The sequence below is a fragment of the Protopterus annectens genome, chromosome 1.part1, assembly GCF_019279795.1.
Source record: "Protopterus annectens isolate FY-2018-M chromosome 1.part1, PAN1.0, whole genome shotgun sequence".
Classification (NCBI taxonomy): Eukaryota; Metazoa; Chordata; order Ceratodontiformes; family Protopteridae; genus Protopterus; species Protopterus annectens.
In genome coordinates this window covers 357,858,821-357,873,618 of record NC_056726.1, presented here as the reverse complement: position 1 = coordinate 357,873,618, position 14,798 = coordinate 357,858,821, and the positions used below count along the sequence as shown (strand labels likewise).

At 38.8% G+C, this 14,798-nt stretch overlaps 1 protein-coding gene across 1 annotated transcript in view; it reads left to right on the top strand.

Moving 5' to 3' along the window:
- Positions 1-14,798, top strand: part of CLCN6 (chloride voltage-gated channel 6) — a 1,280,196-nt gene that overhangs the window by 523,677 nt on the left and 741,721 nt on the right. Inside the window, exon 14 of the mRNA XM_044075232.1 lies at positions 11,505-11,634. Within this exon, the coding sequence (XP_043931167.1) occupies positions 11,505-11,634 (130 nt within the window). The remainder of the gene's footprint in view (positions 1-11,504; positions 11,635-14,798) is intronic.

Here is a 14,798-nt window from a genome sequence, read left to right as displayed (position 1 = left end):
ACAGGATATGAAATGGGATGAAATTATAACTAGAGAGTTTGAAATAAAGTTGAGAAAAGCCTCTAACTGGAAAAGCCCAGGCCCAGATGCAGTACCTAACTTTTGGCTTAAAGTATTAACTTATTTGCATGATGATTTAGCCATGAGTACGAACTATTTATATATGCACCCCGAACACACACCGCACTGGTTAACAACAGGAAAAACAATGCTCTTACTTAAGAGTGAACCTGCAAGCTACCCTAAAAATTATAGATCAATAACTTGTCTTCCGATAACATACAAACTATACACGGGAATTGACGCTGACAGAGTTTATAGTCATTTAGAAGAAAACTCAATTATGGCAGTAGAACAAAAGGGCAATAAAAGAAAGTCATATGGAACAAAGGACCATTTGTTGTTAAACAAAGTTATAGTGGAGAATTGTAAGAAGGGGAAGAACCTAAGTATGGCATGGATTGACTACAAAAAAGCATTTGATAGTATCCCACATTCATGGATAAAAGAGTGCTTAAAATGTATAAGATACACCCTACACTGATTGATTACATTACAGTAACCATGAAACAGTGGCAGACCACTTTGCAGTTAAGCCATGATAAAGGACAGATTATTATCCCAGGGATAAAAATTCAAAGGGGGATATTCCAGGGCGACTCTCTGTCACCCTTGTTATTCTGCCTTGCCATTAACCCATTAAGCTGCTTACTTAACAGCCTAGGCCATGGCTACAATTTGGCTTCTAGTAACCAACAAAGTCTAATGACTTCTCATCTTCTCTTTGTTGATGATTTAAAATTATGTAGCTCATCAGATGAGGAACTGAAAGCACAGCTGCAGGTGGTCAAAAATTTTTTTAGATGATATTGGAATGTCATTTGGTCTTGGTAAATGTGCAAAAGCAACCTTTAAAAAAGGAAAATTGCAGCACCAGGAAAACAGTTTGGCACAAGAATGTGATATAGAAGAACTTGAGCAAGAGGGGGTGTATAAATACTTGGGAATTGATGAAGGATCAGCAATAAAATATGAACAAATGCGAATAAGGCTTAGTAAGGAGTACTTTATAAGACTTAAATTAATCCTGAAAACAGCATTGACACCTAGGAACAAGATCCAAGCTATAAATCAATTTGCTCTTCCTGTCCTAACTTATAGTTTTGGAGTGATTGACTGGCCCCAAAAAGTGTTTGATTGGATATCAAAACAAGAAGAATGCTTCATGCTCACCAAATGATTCATAAAAATCAGTGTATACCAAGATTATATATCCCCCGTTCTGAAGGAGGGCTGGACCTCCTTGAAATTGATTACATGTATAGATCTGCAGTCATGGGACTCCACACATATCTATTGACCTCACAAGATCCAAATGTGGTGAAAGTTTTGAAATATGAGGAGACTAAATCTAAGATGACATCTCTGTTTAATTTAGCAGAAGCATATCGACGTCAAGCAGGAATGGAAATCAGACCAGAAGTGGATAAAAACAGGCAGCAACTGAATGTGCTAAAAAAGAAAAGACAGAATATAAGGTGAAGGATCAGATGAGAATGCAAGAAATGTGGAAAAAACATAAATGTAGTTGCAAGTATAAAAAACTTCTGGAAGGCCCTTATCTTGCTCAAGAATGAACGCAGGAATGGTTAAGGAGAAGTGAATTTACATCAAGAAATGAAAGGTTAATATTGGCAGCCCAAGATAGTGGGCTGCATACACGCTGGTTTACCAAGTCCATTGAACATGTGGGAGAAACAGACATATGTAGGTTTTGTTGAACCGAGTTGGAAACAGTTATACATCTTATTGCTGGTTGCGATGCTCCAATGGCAGAGGGACTGTATACTGAAAGGCATAATAATGTGGCGAGATTGTTACACTGGAGATTGTGCAAACATTATGGTATCGAAGTGGCTGAAAAACACTGGAAACATGAGCCACAGAGAATCATAGAAAATGATGGTTTACATCACATGGGATCACCCAATACCAACAGTCCAAAAGATAGATGCTAGAAAACCGGACATAGTGATCCAAGAAAAGAAGACAAAAGTAGCATTGATCATTGAAATTGCCACACCTAGTGACTATAGTGTCTTGTATACAGAGACACAAAGTCATGAAATACTTTGATCTGCAGGCAGAAATGAGATCCATGTGGAAGAAAGATACCCAGACAGTTCCAGTAGTAGTAGGAGCAACTGGTCTTATAAAAAAGAATTTACAATCATATTTAGATATGTTCCCAATTCATGTAACACCGTATGAATTGCAGAAGGAGTCATTGCTGGGCACATTGCGGGTACTGCGAAGAGCACTTTTGGCTAACATCAAAGAGTGAAATAATACTAATTTCATGAACTTTAATTGTACTCTGACTTAGGAATGGGGTCCATTCCCATCATGGTATTAGAAACCCAAAAGACTTGGAGAAATCAAAAAAAAAGCTTATCTGCAGTGACACAGGAAACATTCTAATACTAGATTTAGAACTGTATTGTGAAAGGCAAACAGTTTATATGTGTTTAGCTTGTCCCTGCTAAAGTTTTTAACACTGTTCCACATAAGGGAATAATTGACAAATTAAAAGCATCAAATGTGAAACCATATGTAATTCATTGAGTAAAATATCACTTGGGCAACTGAGCATCATAAGACTTACCTTGTGTACTTCAGTCAGTCGGAGTTAATCCTAGTACCATCTTCCTGAACAAACTTCAACTACCCAGCTTTAGATTGGGAAACATATACCACCACTAATTTACTAGTTTGAAACCTAGAGATTTCTGAACTTTAACATGAGTGCTTTGACCAACTAGGCAGAGTACCCACTTGGGGAAATAACATCCTTGACCTTGTCCACACAGATATGGGGATTGTGCTCCATCCCTTGTATACCATCCTCACTTTTGAGGTCCGACCACAGGTTAGTCTGCTTTGAAATAAAACTAAAATACAAGATCTCTGCTGTCTGTGGAACTTTTAGAAATTTCTCTAAGGCAAACTGCCTACTTCTAAGAGATACCCTGGCAAGGTACAACCCCCCCCTCCCCAAAACCCAGAAAACCCTACTGCATTTGCTGAAATGTACATTGCTAACTTATGTTGGCATGTAAATAGTTGCATAGAACAGCTACATCCACTAGAAATAAGCACATGGAGAACCCTGAAACAAACCTTCCTGGAAGAACCACAATAATAACAAGCTTTATAAAAAAAAGTAAGGAAACTGTAGCCAGAAATAAGAAGTACAACACACAGCATGTTAGAAACCTCATGGTTAGATTAAATAAGCAAACTAGGAGTCTAATTAAAACCATCACGGCTAAATTTATGGCAAAAATGTCCAACCTGGCCAAGGGCAACCACAAAGCCTTTTTCAGCCACTCAGTCTCAAAAGTGCTACACAGCAGTGTACTGAGCTGATTGTGAATGATGCAACCTACACTAAAGATAAAGATACAGCAAACCTGTTGGCTGATAAATTCATCCCTCATTAAACTGAGTATTGTCCCTTTGATATGTACCTGTCCAGACATGTACAACACCTAGTTTGCCCACAGACTCCGGGGACTAAATCACATGACCTACATGGACTGCCCCAAAGCTGTATAGCTATACTCTGTCTCTTGTAGACTGTTACGAGGTGATATGTGCCTGACCTGTAAGGCATTCTGTGACCCAGTTCTAATGGACCTGCTGCACGTCTGCAAGTCAGGTGTTATCAGAAATACCCAATCCAGAGACCTCAGTGTCTTCTGCAACATAAACAAAATGGTTTCGAGGGACAGATATTTATCCCAGAGGATGCCAGTACTCTGGAACAGACTTCCAATCCATGTAAAACAAAGTTCATCCCTTTCTGTATTCAAACAGAACTTAGAGCAATGGATGAGAATAAGGACATTTGCCCCAGGACTGCCCCTGTGCTACTAATGGACAGAAGCATCTCCTAACTGCCCCACCCTGCAAGCAAAGACCTCTTTCAGTAATCAGTGGTATGACCCCAGAGATTTTCAGTCACAAATGGGAAGTATAGGAGTAAAAAGCACTGTAAGAGTAATTTGATCACCTAATGGGATAACACAGGTAGGCTTAAAATGGCCATTCAGAGCAGTTAGCCTAGTATTCACCTGTGAACCTAAAAGCACAACAGTTCAGCATGAGAAGGGGCTTTGTGTCTGTCTCAGCAAGTGGTCCATGTTTTGTCCCTTGGTAGTCTATAAGAAATGAGTTATTGATAATCAGATGTGCTGATGACTTGCAAATTTGGTAATGTGACTACCTCAGTAAAAGATGCCAAAATTCTGTAAGCCGATCTACAAATTTTATGTACTTAGTGCAGTAGTAATGACTACCTTTAATGTCAGTAAATGCAGTATCATGAGATGTTGCAAGAGGGACATAAATTATGCTTACAAATAAATGTTCACATCATAAAAATGTTACCATAATTAAAGATCTAGGGACAGTTGTGAATCGGTGTGTTTCTGTCACAGGAGCATATTCTTCTAGTTCTAAAGGACCTGTTAACTGCTGTCATCTAAGTACACTTTTGTAAGATATTTGACTTGGGGGATCTTTGTTTACTTCTTCAAAGAATCTGTTTTGAGGGCTTTAGCCACACATCTTAAAATGGTCTGACAAATACTTGACATTCAGATCTCGGGTAATAGCCTGACAGTCTTCTCTTCCAGGTATATATCATATCAAGGTGTTCCTCAGGGATCCATCCCTGGGCTACTGCTTATCACAAACAGTATGCATATTGTCACTAGGGATATTCTATTATTACAGTATGCAGATGTTACATTTTACTTAATTCTTCAGGCCAGACAGTTTCTTTGCTGCTTTATCTTCAAATTCTCTCAACAATGGGCTCCTTTAAAGCAAGCTGCTTTTAAGTGAATGGAAGACTAAGGTAATATTCTTCTGTGTAAACTCCAAAGAGCTTAAGAAACTCTGTATTACTAGAATAATTTCTACTTTGGGTAAAAACTAAATAGGTCAGCAACAAAAAAAAAACTGTAGGCATGATCATAGTCCGAGAATTCAACTGTAAAGAATATAAGGACCTTACAGCAGTCAACAAAAAGCTGAAGCACTGTACTGAATGTAATCCATGTCTGTGTCTGCATCCTTTAATTAAGAGGCAAAGGCCAGATCCCTACTACTACCGAAATTTTGCTGTATGGCATAGTTAACCTGTGGGGTTGGGAGTGGTGTAATAGCTATGGTGTTTGCCTCGCAGACACAAGGTACATGGTTTGATTCTCGCTTTTGAAAGGGAAATTGTCTAGACATAAAATGTGTAGACAGAAAATGTCAGATAAAGGCAACTAACTTAGTACTTGCCTATAGACTTCCCTGTACAAACATGAAAGTTGAAAGAATTATTATGAATAACCTTTGCTGTGTTCACAATACAGTACTGCTGGCTGAAAATGAAGATGGCCTGAAATATCTGCTTATCAAGATTAAGCAGCATAGTTATTATATTAAACAACCTAGTTTACCTGTCTTGTGGCATGAAGAGATGAAGTCCTGACTGTGGCTCAGGTGACCCATGTTCATTAAGCAACACAGGTGTCTGTGGGACTACGCATGGAAGCATGAATTTGAGCAGCCAACACCAGCTCATTCATACTGGGAGGGAAGGGGGCTGCTAGGCTTGTGACATTGGTGACACCTAACAATGGCTGGATGTATTTTCTGACTGCAGAGGCTGTGTTTGCTCATGCTGTATCAGGCAGGAGCCTTCCCTGCTGAGCTGAGAAACAGGATGTATGTGGGAGCATGTACAACTCCTCTCTCTGACCAAGTAGCTATTATGAGTCATTGAGCAGTCTAGGGGAAGTTATGGTAGACCACTCCACAGAACTTGCAACTGGACCACTTCCTACCACCCAACATGGGAACTGATGGGCTAGCAGGAACAAATCGGTTACAGGGCTCTCGCTTAGGTCAGCGATACCCAGCTCCCTTAGCCCAGTGATGCCCAGCTCCCACATCTGCAGAACAACTGGATTGATTCAGTGTAGATAGGGCAGCTGTTGGGCAGGGAACATGCAAGGTGGGGGAGGTGATAAATTATTAAAAAAATTAAGCAATCTATTCTCAAAATGGGCCTGCACCATAACACAAAGAAGACAAATATCCAGACTAGTAAAAATGAATAAATGTATTCTTGTTTGACAATAGTAGAAATAGTACACATCTTCCACTTAGATCAGTAATCAGTAATGAAATGACATGTCAAAAAATCTGACAGTGAATTGCTGTTGGCAGAATGGCCATTAAGGATTTAGTTCGATCCTCAAATGCGGATATTTTTTATCTTGTTTCATCTTGTCCAGGCAGTGGTATTATCAATAACATCAAAAAGCTGTTAAAGTTGAACAGTGAATAGCGAAGACACGAAGAAAATTAACATCTCTGAATTATGGTATGGCGAATACTACTACTTGTACCACAGATTGTCCAAAAAATAATCTGTACTGGAAGAAAAAAATGCATGTATTCTCTGAAAGCTCAGATGATGGATTTTCAGTTCTCATATTTAATGCTTATCATACAAAGAGAAAGATCTTTAGAAAAAGATGTAATGCTTACCATGGTCGAAGTTTAGTATAAATGAGGACACCCTGCAGTGTGATGGGTTAATATAAAAACTACAGCAGCGGATACCATTGTATCAGTGATTTGTCATCTGACTTATGACAGAACACAGTGTAGGACAACTGTCTGTAGGGTTGCCTTCCGTTGACATTGACTTGACAACAACAACACAGTTGCCATGGGTGATCTAAGTTGTAGTTACAGTAAAACATCTCACTTTTCATTAGGTCTGTCTACAGGCTTCCACCACTGCACAGCTCTTTGTGTACTTGCTTGACCTACCTTAAATTCTAAGGTCTATTTTTTTAGGTCTTACTCCCTTATAAATTAATTCATAAAAATATTTTCCAGACTTCGAAAATCTGATTAATGCATACCTTTCTGCTAGCAACATATGGTCTGCCAACCAAGGTTTACTCACTGTAATCAAAATGTTCTCCAGAACTGTCGATAAAGTATCTTTCATTATTCCAGCTTTCAGCCTGGAGTGATCGATCTACATACTTCTGATGTAGTCAGTTTTAGAGTTGGAGAATAGCACTGACTCTGTGCTTTTCTTGTAGTATTTCATAATTTTCCTGCACTGCTGTATCTCCACCTCTCTCCTAGATATATAACCTTCACAGTGGTCAGATATCCTTTTTGCATCTATACCATACATTAGCCTCTGAAATGCTTCACTGAATACTAGTAAGTTGTCCTCCAGTCATCCCTTTTTTTTTTTTTGTCTTCCCTCATTTGCCATTTGCTGAACTAAAGTTTTTTTTTTTAGTCATTATGATATCACTAAGGTGCGGTCATCTTCATATCGATCACACTTGCAGCAGTCTAATGAACTTCCACTGTAGAAAGCCTGACATCAGGCCCAACTTCCAGAGCTCTTCACGCTTCTTCTTACAGGGTGTCATGATATGCCTTTTATAAAGCCAATGTCCACCTGCACCATTTTAGATCTTTTCTGCAAAGTTAGTCTGGAGGAAAAGATAATTGAGGGGCATGAAGCTGAACATGAGTTTGGATTACAACTCTGAGATTGCCTTATCTGAAAGGAATTGATGAGTTTAAGCAACGAGAAATTGAAATGGGAGTGCTAAGTGAAAGACCAACCCTTGTAGAGTTTTTTAGTGTAGTGTAAAACAAAAGATGCTGTTAAAAACAGGATAATTAGTAGACCTTATAAAATAGTGCATGGCAACTGCAAGAATTAGTTGCTGTTAAAAAAAGATTGGGAAAAATAAGCAGTTTACAAAGGAGCGATGAGAAGAAATATATAGGGCTCCCAGATACAGTGTAAAGTTCAGAAGGTTCAAAATTTACAGATTAAAATGTTTTCATAAGTATTTTATACTGTAAATAGACTTCAGAGAATTGTTCCTCAGGTAGAGAGCAGACGTAGGAAATGGGATGGGGAAATGGAAAAGGGAGGTAATTGGGAACATGGTTTTAGAGAATATAATGAGCTGGCAGATTTTCAAATTCCCTATGGAATGCTTTGACATAAATGTTGGGGAATGAATTATAATAACTTAAAAAATTATTTTTCTGACCTGGGGTACATGATCTGACTTGCCTATACATAGCAAGGCATCTAAGTTTAATGCTATTGGCTGATAAAAGAGCAATTTTTACAAAATGGAAATCAAAATGTATACCAACCCATAGTGAAAGTTTTGAATTTTGTAAAGGAGATAAAAGAACTAAATGTGGAATTTTTAGAAAAGGGAAGGAGGAAATTTCATAGAAATAAATGAAGTTTGTGGGAACAATATATACTGTTATTCCATGCCTTATTCCTTTGCTTTAAACAAGTTCAAATTCATCAGTGGGCAGCTTCTTCCCCTAATTGTTTCAGTGGTGAGAAGAATATTTTCTCACTTACTGAATAGGGAGGGAGTTTAACTGTTTAAAGACATTTGTAGGGTTAATTTCTTAATATATGCTGGACCAGTTTAGGTCGTGAATTTAAGCTAGAAAGTCAGATTCCCTAGCTTTTTGGTTTTGAATGAAACGAAAACACTAATAAGATATTTGTTACTCAGGCAATTCTGCTAGCATTACATTTTTAAAAATTTGTGGGGAGTAGGTCAAGCAGAGAATGTATTTTGGTGAAATTATTGGATTTGGCTGAAGTTGCTATTAGTTGTATATATTTGGTAATTAGAAATTCCAGAAAAACGCATCAGCAGCAGTATTTTCTAAAATGAATAGTTTCTGTAACTTATAGAACGCCACTTCAAATCATTGATCTGCTCAGTCGTTCCTTCTGAGTCTTTATAGCTCAGAGCTAAGAGCTGTCATCTGCTCAGTGAGTTGTCCGGAAGATGTTGGTGCATTCGGGCTGCATGTCACCTCTTGTGCATCAAGACAGATCTCAGTAATGCAGCTGCATTATAGACATGCCACTTCACATTCAGCCCTCCTACCAACAGTGCCCCCTTTCTCTGCCATTCATAGAGTAACATCTATCACTTTCTTAACATTTTCCTCCCTTTGATGAAGGATTCTTTGTCTTTTCTAGTCTCAGTTGAAACTCCTCTGCATCCTGTCTTACATGTTTACTTATAGATTCTCTTGTTTACATCCTATCCCTTCCATTGTTTGAATGACTACAAACCCTGCCCGAATAACTGCACCTTCTCCCTGGTCTTTCTGTGCTCCATCCCTTAAAAAGTGTGTTTACTTTCCTGCTTCCAGTCATGACATTTGTGCTACTGTCACACTAACGAGGCATTATTCTTGCTTCAGTGCCCCTAGTTTGTGACTTTGTGCTCATTTACATTGTCAGTGGTACAACTGGTAGCACTCAAGCATTTTCTGCAGAAGGCTGTGGGTTCTATAGATTCATTGCTGACACTGCAGTGTATCATAAGTGGGGTGGTGCCAGACTCCTGAGTGTGTCATCCTTTGGATGATATGTTAAACTGAGGTCCCATCTGCTTGAATTTGTGGTAGCTCAGATGCTGTAAAAGATCCCACAGCAACTATCGATCGAAAAGAGTAGGGGGAAGTTTCCTGATGCCCTGGCCAAATTTCCCTAGCAGTATGAATACTACCTCAAGTCTTCTCTGAAGAGAGGCTATTAGACTAGAGGGACTAACCTGATTAACAAAGGATAAATAATTAAAGTAAATGTATTTGCTGTCATTTACACAGTTTGACAGTTGATGGTTATTTTGATATACTGGAATTACTGGGAGGTTGGCATAATTGTTAAGGTGTTTACCTTACAAACACAAGGTGTAGGGTTTGATTCTCACATGGTGTAATTGGCTAGGCTTAAAATGGCCCCCACGGCAGTTAGCCTAGTACTAATCTAGGAACCTGTCCACTTGTAGTTCCATACTTGATCCTTCATTTAACTTTAATTTTTGAATACATTTCATTAAGGTAACTGTGACTCACTGTACTTGTGACAGAAAGATTTAACATACTTATAAAGAGCAAGGTAGCATAGCATCATATCTGTAGTGATAGCTGGGGTTTGGCATAATAGTTACGGTGTTTACATCACAGACACAAGGTACAGGATTTGATCATCTCCTTTGGGGAAACTGGCTAGGCTTAAACTGGCCTGCTATGGCAGCTAGCCTTGTACTTACCTATGAACTTAAAGAAGATTCATTTGAAGTCACTCTACCATTTAGTAATATGAACTAGGATACCCAACTTTCTTTGTGCTATCACTAATCAAGCCTTCCATATTTTGACATTTCCTCAGAGAGAGGCTGGGGACATGTTAATGCAAAGGGAATTAATAGTATAAATGTTTCAGTGCATTTTCACAGGGTGTTAAATATCATTCACATGGCCTATTAACAAGCACATGTCTGAGTGCCATCTCTCAGTATTGTGTGTTAAACTTTGATACTGTGGCAAATTATGTGTAAACTGTAATGTTGTTCACTTCATTATCATGCATGATTATGTTCTTCCTAAGACAGTGCCATAACATGCCATGAGGTCGAATTCAGAGATTTCAAAAGTATAATTAGCCCAATTTGCAGTACTAAACGTATAATCACTTTGCCGTTTATGTGAATCCTTAAAAGTAGAGACGCAGTGCTAGTCTGTGTGCTAAATTCACCTTTCAGTTTGTGTGATCAAAATACTTGCATTGTACGTATTATTTATTTATGGGCATTTGATTACCGGGAAAGTCCAACTGGGTTAAAGCCCTTTTCAGCAGAGGCCTGGGGAGAAAAGCTCCAAACTTTTACAAAACATTTTAAGAACAATAATTTTACAGTCTTCAAAAATAAAACAAAAACATTTGTAGTTTAAATAATTATTACACATTAGACATAATATAAAAACATTGGTTAATAATCAATGCAAGTTGCATGACAGTTATTTAATATTTGTAGACAGTTTGTAGAGAAATTAAAGGTAAGTTAGTGTGATGGAAACAGGCTTATGGTATATTTGGAGAGAGAGTCATGGAAGAGAATTTGATTGATTTAAGGAAGTAAGTGAAGAATGGAAAGTAAGGTGAGATGAGGAATAAAAAGGTACTTGTTCACATTTAGGGATATAGTTTATCCTAGTTTTGAGCAAGAGCAGAGACCGATTTTTAGCTAGGAAGTCTTTCTGAGTGGTTTTGAAAGATAGGAAGGGAGGGTATTGACCTAATGGATATGGGTAAGGAGTTCCAGTCCTTAGCAACCTTGTACGAGTACAGTCAATGTTCAGCAGTTTTACTAGATCCTTTTCTCTGTACAGAAATGCTAACTGAGCTAAATATTCTGGAATGCTTTACCTGTGTTTTTTATTGAGGTGCTTGAATCATTCATAAAATACTGGAATGCTAAGATGGTTGGATGCTTTTTGTACTGGATTTGATGTACCATCTGGATTGCTAACTTTTGTATTTTATTACGTTGCAGCCATCAGTGTCTGAGGATATCAACTCAAGCACCAAGACCTTTTTTTGTTCCAACAACACGTACAATGATATGGCAACACTGTTGTTTAATCCCCAGGAGGTTGCTATTTTACAGCTGTTTCATCAAGATGGTAGGTGTATATTATAGTACTTGTGTACGCGTATTGTATTTTGCCATGTTTGTATGAATGTTAATGATAGTACGTACAGCAGGGTATCTTCAGTAACGTGTTTTATACAGTGTTGAAATACACTTAGGCATCTCTGAAAGAAAAATATTGCTTGTTAAGTTGATAAGTGCAGATATATAAGGTGCAAATGTTAGAAGACAAGCCTTTTTTTTTTTTTTTTTTTTTAGAATTTGGTAATCCTGTGCTATAAGAATTTAAAGGCTAGAAGTTCATAAGATCATAGGAGGTTATTAAGCTAATGGCCCTAGGTCCTTACAAGCCTAGCCAAGTTCAACCCTTGTTTTCTATAGGGCCTAGAAAGTCAGAACTGAATGCCCCTATCCAAGAGGGACATGAGTGAAGCCCTTGGGATGAATTTGCGGTTTCCCATCTAATCGTCCAAGTTATGCTTAAATATGGTCAATGAGGGGCTCTGTTTAACTTGAATTGGAATTTTGTTCCAGAGGAGACAGAACCTCTTTGAGACATATCTGTCTTTCCAGCAAGTCCTGTTGATGTCACAGGCTAAGTTAAGGTCCCTAGAGGAAGTGAATAATGTACCATTTGACTTATGTATGTGGAGTATAGCCATTAAGGCAGGATCAGAGGTTGCTCTGTATGCAAGGCACAGGCCGCCTCTGAGTAGTCTGTACAATACAGAGTATAGTGACAGTGGTTTCAGTCTGTTCATGTATGACTTGTGCTGAAGACCCTGAATTTTCTTGTTGTGAAACCTTTGAGGTCTTGCTAGTTGCTGCAGGTGCCTGATAAGGTACATACTAAAGGGAACATTGTACTCTATTATTGGCCTGATGAGGGAAGAGTACAGGGGGGTTATAACCTTTTGTTTTGGAAGCTATGCCCTTACTTATGAGGTGAGCAACATAGAAGACTTTCCTAACCACTGTGGAGACATGGTGATCAAAGGTAAGGTTGCTGCCAACCTGTGTGCCGAAATCTCTCACCTCTGATTTAGAGCTTAGGGTGTTGCTATTAATATGGTAATCCACAGGGACATTGCCCTTGCCAAAGGGGATGATAACGCATTTTTTTGCATTGAATTTAAGTCCGTGAATTTGACACCAATCATTGGTTTGACTAAGCCCTTCTTGTAGGATGTTGACATTATTTAGGGAGTCAGTGACTACACCCAGTTCGCAGTCATCAGTAAACTTTGTCAGCCACAGATGTTTTGTTTTTGCCTGTACTTCCGAGAAGTAGATTCCAAACAATAGGGGACCCTGCACCGATCCCGGTGCAAAACCACTGATAACGGGTCTGCTGGTGGAGGTAGAATCCCCTATTTTGACTGTATGTGTTCTGTCGGTGAGACAGTTTGCAGCCCACCTGACAATATATGGGTTGATCCCCAGCTGGTACACATTGCCTAGGGCCCCTAAGACTGCCTATGCAGTCACTACAAATGGCATTTAAAATTGCTGCTTCTAGGCATGGTCTGCTTAAAGGGTTGTGGCTACTCTCTGGCAAAGGCGGTATTTTCATTATGCAGGGAGTGTGGCTTATTTGTCAGGAAATGGAAGGATGCAAAGGCTTCAACCCTGCCTGTTCTACATGACTCTAAGCTGCTGCTTTGCATAACTAATCAGCTGCTTAACCTAACCACACTACACTGTCCATTGACATAGTGCCAACTTAAGTTAAACTTCTTCATTTTATTCCACATAGGCAGCACACCTCTAGCAACAAAACTTAAATTGCACATATACTTCATTAAGTGAGTCTGTGAAATATTTAATGACATCATCCAAATCTCTGGAATTAAAATGGAAGGTCAGCTTGAATGTGTATCCTTCTGTAACCAGTCTCATAACATTTGGTATCTTTAGGTCGTGTAGCAACTGTCTGATGCTCACAGATAATGAACTCACTTAGTACAAGACGTTCCGTTTGTGAGGGATGCAGGTACATAACTAACATGGATGTCTCTCACAAAAACATAAACTGTGAGTGATGCACATTCCCACAACAGTCTAGACCAACCTACACTAAAATGTGCTTTGTTAAAGCTGTCAAAAAAATCCTTGCCAGAACTTCCTAGACTCATGAAGACAAGCTCTCGGTGAAAATCTGACACCATATCTCCTTTTGGCACACTTAAACAAAACAGTCACCAGGATTTAAATGATCTCAAATCCAGTACATCAGACCACTCTAAAAAATTTAAATGATTCAGTGATTGATGACTGTAGTCAAACACACTGAGCCTCCACTCACTAGGCTAGACCAAGACAGTGTGATGGGAAGTTGTCTTTCAAGTGCCAGTATCTCTGACATCTTAAGAGCCCTTAGGGGCCTTTCACTTAACTGTGATAATGACATAGAGAGACATGTTGTAACTGCCCATACATGTCACAAATGGAGGTAAAACTCTGGTCCTGAGCAGAATCCTTCCTTCTACAATAATGATGCTTGTGTACAAAGAAATGATAATTGGCTGAATAGCTGGTGTCATTCCAGTGGATCTAGTATGTGTCAGCGTAGGGTTAGTTGCTTGACAGACTTGCTTCGCCAAGGATGACCTGCATCTGTTTCCGAAGTTTCTACACACTGGCTAAAGTCTTTGCTGCCCCCATAGTGCCTTTTTTAAGAGGAGTCCAGCTGATGGCATCTCAACTTAGCTAACATATATCAAGTTCAAAACAGGATCATATTAAGGTGTCTCTGTTCAATTCCATTAACAAGATATCCAATCTTGAGGCACTTGGTTTAAATGTTCAGAAAGCACTCCCTCCATACCTTGGTTTTGCACGTGCCATGCCATCAGACCCAGTGATAACTATGATGGCATCTCCATATTTGTTAGAGACTATAGCCCCTCTTGACAAATTCACAATGTCTCGCAAACAGAACTCATTCAGCTCCAAATCATACTAAACATGATCAATTATCAGTTTATAGCCTGTTCCATGATACGCTTAGTGTCCCCTGACAATTACAGATGGTTCTTAAATACCCTTAATGAACTCCCTGTGAGCAGGAACCCCATTATTTTGGGAGATGTTTAGCTACCCATCAATAAACTTAAGAACCTACACACCTCAAATGTAGAATGCATGCCAAACGTTTAGATTTCATAAACAAAAACTCTCGGAACCAGATTATTA